This window comes from Bombina bombina, chromosome 8 (genome assembly GCF_027579735.1).
Source record: "Bombina bombina isolate aBomBom1 chromosome 8, aBomBom1.pri, whole genome shotgun sequence".
Classification (NCBI taxonomy): Eukaryota; Metazoa; Chordata; class Amphibia; order Anura; family Bombinatoridae; genus Bombina; species Bombina bombina.
The window spans coordinates 114,612,418-114,620,352 of NC_069506.1; the positions used below are offsets into that span (position 1 = coordinate 114,612,418).

The following is a 7,935-nucleotide window of genomic DNA, read 5'->3' on the forward strand; positions in this document are numbered from 1 at the left end:
TATCTAGCACAGACATTAGCAGCAGATCCTTTAAGTCCTGCAAGTTGCAAGGTGGGGCCTCTATGATTTGGATGTTGTTCCAGCACATCCCACAGATACTAAATTGGATTGAGATCTGGAGGCCAAGGCAACTCTTCGTCATGTCAGTGTGGCAGGGTGCCTTATCCTACTAAAAGAGGCCACTGCCATCAGAAAACACCATTGCCATGAAGGGCTAAACGTAGTCTGCAACAATCTCTAAGTAGGTGATACATGTTAAACGAACATCAACATGAATGCAAAGCCCCAAAGTTTCCCTGCAGAACATTGCCCAGAGAATAACACTGCCTCCGTCGTTCTGCCTTCTTCCCATAGTGTAGCCTGCCATATCTCCTCCAGGTAAACAACGCACCCAGCCATCTACCTGACAAACGAAAAAAGGAGATTTATCAGACTAGGCAACCTTCTTCCATTGCTCCATGGTCCAGTTCTGATTCTTACGTCCCCTTTGAAGATGCTTTCTGTGATGGACAGGGGTAATATGACTACACAGACCCATATGCACAAACTGCGATGCGCTGTGTGTTCTGACATCTTTTAATCATGGCCAGCATAATTTTTTTCCAGCAATTTTTAGCTACAGATGCTCTTCTGTGTGATCAGACGAGACCGGCTAGACTTCACTCTTCCAGGTGCACAAATGAGCCTTGTGCGCACATAACCCTGACACCGATTTTACAGGTTGTCCTTCCTTGCACCACTTTGGGTAGGTTCTAACCACTGCATACAGGGAACACCCCACAAGACTTGTTGTTTTGGAGATCCTCTGACCCAACCGTCTAGCCATCACTATTTGGTCACTCAGATCTTTTCACTTCTCCATTTTTCCTGCTTCCAACGCATGAAATTCACCCCTTGACAGGTTCTATTGTGACAATGTAATCAATGGTATTCACTTCACGTTAACATGCCAGATATTCATTATATTTAAACTAGAGCACAGGTAAAAATCAGTCAATTATTTCACCTGTGCTCTTGTTAAGATATACTGAATATCTGGCCTATTAAGGGTCCTGAGGACTGGATTTGGAAAGCACTAATCATGTATTTTAAGACTATCAATCCTAGACTACTGCGTGTTTAATTAAACACACATTAAAAATACTGTTTGGTACTAACAAAGCACTGCTGGTCCAGAGCAGAAAATGCAATCGATCTGAGTTGTGCAACTAGCGCTGCTGATCGGATGGAACTAGAGCTGCCAATTGGATCAACACGCTCAGGACCAGCAATATTTCTACTGTGTATTTACCCATTTGTAGGGGTTAAACACACAGTAATCTAGGATCAATGGTCTTAAAATTACATGCTCTAATAGATTAAAAACAAAACAAAAATTATGCAAAAGCAGATTTTAAAGAAAAAAAAATATCATAACCTAACACTGTACCAGTATATTCTCTGCCCAAGGGAGATTGGAAGAAAATGGTCACACACAACATATGAAAATGACAAAACTATTTAGCTAAATGCAACATTAAATATATTTTAGCTAAAATCAGGTTTCTGGTCAGTCCCCTTTCAGAGAAGGCATAAGGAATGTAGACTACCCTTTTATGACAGTCCATAAACCAGCTCCCAAGTCCTGGTTAAAATGATAGAATACATCATGTAGGTCTATACAGTAACCACACCCTTGTGATCACATAGTGTAATCATGGGGATTATACTGATGCAGACAGGACATATCTGTCATATTTGGTCACCCAGTAACATGAAAATGATTCAAACCTATCCTGAGATTTTAAAGTGTCTGGAATGATGTTAGGGATGTTTATTGGGCAATACCTGTTTGTCCATCAACCATGTTTACAACAGAGGTCAGAGTCTTGCAATGAACTTAGTCCAGAAAATTGTCTCTGATCAATAAAAGTTACCGAAGCCTGGTTTTAGATATTTAACCAGACTTTACTGAAAAGGGTGTATATCCACCAGTAAACCAAAAGAATTCCCATTCTAACCAAGAAAATATCTTACACCACAACATACCAGACACTATTTATCTCAGGACATTATAATGACAATTTCCCAATATTAAAGGGACATAAAACCCAATTTTTTTCTTTCATGATTTAGATAGAACATAATATTTTAAACAACTTTCTAATTTACTTATATTATCAAATGTTCTTAGTCTATTTGTTATCCTTTGTTGAAAAGCAGTAAAGTAAGCTTATGAGTGTGCACGTGTCTGCATCACTATATAGCAGCAATTTTGCAACAATGTTATACATTAGCAGAGGCACTAGATGGCAGCACTATACCCTGTTGTGTAGTGCTTCAGGCATGTGCACGCTACCTACCTAGGTATCTCTTCAACAAAGAATAACATGAGAATGAAACAAATTTGATAATAGAAGTAAATTGCAAGCAACAAAACACAAATCCAGCGAGCTCCAAAAAATTGTGGTAAGTTTATTAGTAAAAAAAACACACAAAAAAGAAGGGGTAAAGAAAAATGCTATGACCCTCAGCTCCCAGACTGTCTTACGCGTTTCGGCTGGATAAAAGCCTTAATCATAGACCATAAAGGAATATCCGGTTTTCATCAATAGAAGTAAATTGGAAACTTTTTAAAAATTGTGTCCGCTATTTGAATCATGAAAGAAACTTTTGTGTTTAATGTCCCTTTAATCCAGCATCAATTAGATGCAAGTGGCTAATATATTCAGTAGGGATATGCTGCACTACTCTACTACACTACTTATAAATATAATTTTATTGCAAGCATTTCAGAAAAAAGGAAATTAACCGGGCGATTGGAAAAAAACAAAACGACCTGTGTGGATAAAATGTTGGCTTTTTTGTTAAGCTTGCAACAAAAAATTGCTGCAAATTTAAAAAAAACAAAACTCATCCCTTTAAAGAAAACAGTGTCATGTTAATAAAACTGAAAGCCATTTTTAATATAAATTTAAAATAGCAGAAATGCAAGTTTCAAACTATAGTATCCATTCTTGTTGTTTCCAATTCTAAATTGTAGGAGAGATATTTCTTACATGCATAAGAAAAAATATTTATTCAGCACAAGAACTCCCATTTTCCACACACAGAATAACACATTTTAAGATGCCCTTTTTAAATGGAAAAAAACAACAAACAAAAAAATTGCGCAGAAATGTCCCTTCATTCAATGTCACACAAAAAGGTTTGTCATGTCACAGGAATACACCATAATATGCTCCTCATTTCATGTAGTAGTTTAACAATAATTTGTCAAAGGAATTATATTAACATATTCAAATAACTTATTTATGTTACTTATATAAATTTATTGGAATAACTCATTGCCAGTCAGCACAAAAAGTTATGTAGGAATACAAAATAAATGCACCTCTGTGGTTTCTTAGGAATCCTCTGCTGAGGAAAAAAAAAAAAAAAAAAGTTGCACAGTTCTTAGAGCTAGTGATAATAAACTACTCGTGAAAAAATTCCTTCAGGTTCTTTTCCGTCTCCAAGTGCTGAAAGAAAACCTTCTTCTCGCCTCCTTTTTGCTAAGGCAGCTAATGATTTAAATGTTTTGGGTTCATGAATGGCCAAATCTGAAATCACCTTACGGTTTAAAGCCACCTGACACTGGTTGAGAAAGCAGAAAAAGGATTAAGATCAAAACCAAAGAAATAAGATATAAAATGTTACAAAAAAAGTCATAATTTTGAAAGAATACTCACTTTTACAAGATTATGTATTAGAGCTGGATACTTGAGACCATGTTCCCGAGTTGCTCCTGCAATTCTACTTATCCAGAGCTGACAAAGAAAAAAAAAAAAGGAAATAGGGATAATGCATGTGTTTTTCTAGTTGTTAGATGAAATGTTAGACAGTTATTAAAGTGATGGTAAATCCTAGCATTTCTGAAATGCTTGGATTTACCATTTTAAAGGGGACTTTCAGTCATGAAGTATAAAATACTTACTGCATAAAGTTCCTTTATTTGTTTAACCCTTTAAGGACACAGCTTTCAGTTTGCTCATTGTTTTATGATGGAAACATTCCGTCATATGTCCTTAAGAGGTTAAAGCATTCGCCGCACTGTGCTCCTCAAGCAGCCCTCTCCAGAACGCTATTCTGCTGTGAGGTGACGTTTCCACCTCTTAGCAAATAACTGTGTGGGCCAGCTGGTGCCAAGCCGGAAATCCCGCACAGCTATTGGCTAAAAGGTGGAAACGTCACCTCTCAGCAATAGCGTTCTTCCATGGGCTGTCTGAGGGGCTCAGTGTGAAGAATGCTTCAAACAAATAAAGGAACTTTCAGCATTATTTGTTCCACTGGTAAATCCTAGTGTTTCACAAACACTAGGATTTACCATCACTTTAAATATTCTACATAAGACAGCTCTACATATAATTAGAGAACTATTGCCTGTACACAATTCCAATTTTGACAGCAAGGACAAAAATTCAGCTTACTTTTACTAACAAAGAAAGACAATTACCAGTACACATTGCCCACACTAATATAAATAAGGGAATTTACTAGCATGTTTTGGGCAGTGTGTGTAATCTCACCTGCCAATATAACAAACCCAATATGTAGGTCCTAAACAAATTATTTTAAAGGGCCATGTTAAAGTGGAAAACAAAAATGTCATGCTCCATTTCTTTAGCTCTTTTGCAATTTTTAGATATTGGCATTCTGAGGTTTTGGATAACTCTGAATGCGGCAGTGACTCTTGCTGTTTGGCTATTTTGAGAGCCAAATGTTTTCTCGTGAAACTGCAACACACAAGGATCCATGCAAATCCAGAATCTAGTAATTTTATCACTAACAACCCAGGTGTGTGACTACTGCTGATTGGGACAAAAGCAGTTTCCGTTCGGAACCATCAGTCCTCTAAAGCTCTCAAGTGGTACTTTAACCATGTTTTTAACCCCTTTGTGTGTGTGTTAAAAACACATACAACTGCAAAGTTCATTGTGCTAAAATTAAATGCTAAAAGGAATTAGAGCATGTTATTTTTCAACTATAATGACCTTTTTAACCCCTTTTAAAACCGGTGAGCCCTTTCCACCCCTGAGCTATTTTAGAGTTTTTAGATGCTGCTTACATTTAAGCCCACCTTTAGAACATTTTTCAGTGAGAAACACACACACAATATATATATATATATATATATATATATATATATATATATATATATATATATATATATATATATATCAATCTAATGACATGTAAGGTGTTATCATCCACGCTTAAAGGGTTAAATAAGTCATGTGTATGTGTTAAAGCAGGGCTCGACAAACCCAGGAGCCTGGGAGCCACTAGCTCCTAGAATTTTACCCCTGGCTCTTAACTTTTTGGGTTATTCTCCATATATCTATATACAAATCCATCTGTCTGGCTCCTAAATATTCTTACTGGCTCCTAATTTTTTAACATATTCGTCAAGCACTGTGTTAAAGGGACAGTCTACACCAGATTTTTTGTTTTAAAAGATAGATAATCCCTTTATTACCCATTCCCCAGTTTTGCTTAGCCAACACAGTTATAATAATATACTTTTAACCTCTGTGATTATCTTGTATCTAAGCCTCTGCAAACTGCCCCCTTATTTCAGTTTTTTTGACAGACTTGCAGTTTAGCCAATCAGTGCCTGCTCCCAGATAACACTGTGCTCGTGCACATGAAGTTATCTATATGAAAAACATGGACTAACACCCTCTAGTGGTGAAAAGGTGGCCTTCAAGGTCTAAGAAATTAGTATATGAACCTCCTAGGTTAAGCTTTCAACTAAGAATACCAAGAGAACAAAGCAAAATTGGTGATAAAAGTAAACTGGAAAATTGTTTATAATTACATGCCCTATCTGAATCATGAAAGTTTATTTTGGCCTAGACTGTCCCTTTAAGACACTTGAGCACACCCCTACAGTTTCCATCCAGTGGCCAGCCCCCCTACCTAGCATGATCATGTGTCCTACATTAATCAATAATTCTTTGTTACAAATAAGATTTCTAGATAAATGTCAAACAAGATTATATATTACCGTCCGCATAATTCCTCTCCTGGCATGTTTCGCCTTTGTAGAAGCAACAAAAGCTCTGCGAACAGATCGCACTGCCAAGCTGAAGCAGCGGTTCTTTCGGCCACGAAAATGCTGAAAATATAAATAACTATTGTTAGTAAACATATTTTATCAAAAGACAAAAAAAAAAAAAAAAAAAAAAAGTTTTCTTTCCAAGGTACAAATTAACAGATCAGCTGTGGAATGCAATGATATAATTTGCGCATTAGGAAAATTTGATAGAACACCGGTACTCATTGATTATTTAAAGATATATGTAATTTTTAATAAAGCAAAAGGAACACAGTTATTTACAAAGTTTGATATATTACACAACCCTCTCTTGTGAAAACTAGAATGAATTTTTATTTGAAAAGCAACACAATATAATGCAGAAAAGTGCAAAATGTCTGGAAACCGCTTCATCACCAAGATAAGAAATGGCTGGGCAGTGGCTGGTTAAATGTTTTAAATGAGCTGCTCTCTTTTTAAGTTTAAAATTCATAATTTTGACATTTTTTAGATGTGCGGAAATCAACCCCCCCCCCCCCCTGCAATACACACTCTCCTATATCTGAAGAGTCATAATCAACATTTATTCTAAAGGCAATGCATTACAAATAATATTAAAAATACAGTAGCTATTAAAAACTTTTTGAAACAAGATTACTATGATTTTTGTGACATCTGCACACACAGTCACACACATATATTGCTAAACTAAGATTGTTACTAATATATATTTTTCTATTAATATGAATCTAAAGCATAATAATATTAAAATATTGGGTAGTTTTCCTCACTTGTGGATCTATCTTAAAATCACAAATGATTTATCCTGAAAAAATATCCACGTGTGTTCCAAAATATTAATTACAATGAAATTGTATTATAATATGGGTGTCGGTTCATTGTGAGCTGAATTTTAAGAAGTATATAGATCAAGGCACGAACTGAACCACCTTAACTCGTAATTATTAATATATATTATACGATATAACCTTTGGCAGTTTATTAAGATGACATTGATATCAGTCAGCGCAGGGTCGACGTTGTCACAGTACACTTTATTTGCCTTAATTGTGACAAAACCATATTAATCCCACTTACTCTGGCATGCTTAAGAACTTCCTGCACTCTCCAGTACCGATCCGGTCCTCTGTTTCGAATCCAGCGGGACAAACTAAGAAACACCATGTTTGCAGATCCTATTCCTGACCCTTGTTGCCCTTAACAAATATGAACGCAGCTATCTTGCCCAGTCTCAATTACGTCAAATAATACGTCGCGTTGGATGTAGTGTTTTTGAATAACCTTTATTCATATTGAACAAATTGACAAAAGCATAATTATTCAATGTAATAGTGGATTTAAACAAAAAATACTACGCTTTTATTTAGAGTGATAGTATTTAGAAATATAACTGAATATATACCTTATTTACTTAACGTTCTAGGAAATACAGACTAAGTATGAAAACTTTGCACAGAGTGCAGTTTATTATTACACCGTGTGGTGGTTGCTAGGTTAGGTATAGAATCTGCTGCCTCGGCTTATAACCCACCCATGTTTGGTTCATATTGACTGCGTAGCAAACAGAGTAAAATGGGCAGCACATTTTTTTATTATTATTTATTAGTATACTTTATTTATAACGAGCAAACATATTTTGCAGTGCTGTCCAACCATGGGTAGAATTGATATAAGTAAACGAATGATACAATAAACTTGTAAGAGAAAAAAAGACAAAATTTGTTAAACAAATAAAGGAGGAATTGAGGGCCCAATTCCTCTGGGAATTTACAATCTAGAAGGAAAAAGAGGGTGAGAATAATGTGAAGGACCAAGAATTTCAGAGGAAAACTTGCCTAAAAGACCGGAGAATTTAT

At 35.8% G+C, this 7,935-nt stretch overlaps 1 protein-coding gene across 1 annotated transcript; it reads right to left on the minus strand.

Annotated features, from left to right (window-relative positions):
• Positions 1-2,920: 2,920 nt before the first annotated feature.
• On the minus strand, positions 2,921-7,315 carry MRPL20 (mitochondrial ribosomal protein L20). Its single transcript, XM_053689892.1, has 4 exons — positions 7,157-7,315; positions 6,029-6,139; positions 3,711-3,788; positions 2,921-3,615 (listed from the first exon to the last, which is right to left on the minus strand). The coding sequence occupies exons 1-4, from the start codon at positions 7,241-7,243 to the stop codon at positions 3,442-3,444; spliced, it is 450 nt and encodes a 149-aa protein (XP_053545867.1). The 5' UTR covers positions 7,244-7,315; the 3' UTR covers positions 2,921-3,441.
• Positions 7,316-7,935: the final 620 nt, after the last annotated feature.

Coding starts and splice junctions, on each gene's coding strand:
- MRPL20 (XM_053689892.1), bottom strand. CDS start 7,243: ATGGTGTTTCTTAGTTTGTCCCGCTGGATTCGAAACAGAGGACCGGAT. Junction 3,789..6,028: donor GGAGAGGAATTATGCGGACG/GTAATATATAAT, acceptor TTTCTTTGTCAG/CTCTGGATAAGTAGAATTGC. Junction 3,616..3,710: donor TAATACATAATCTTGTAAAA/GTGAGTATTCTT, acceptor TTTCTCAACCAG/TGTCAGGTGGCTTTAAACCG.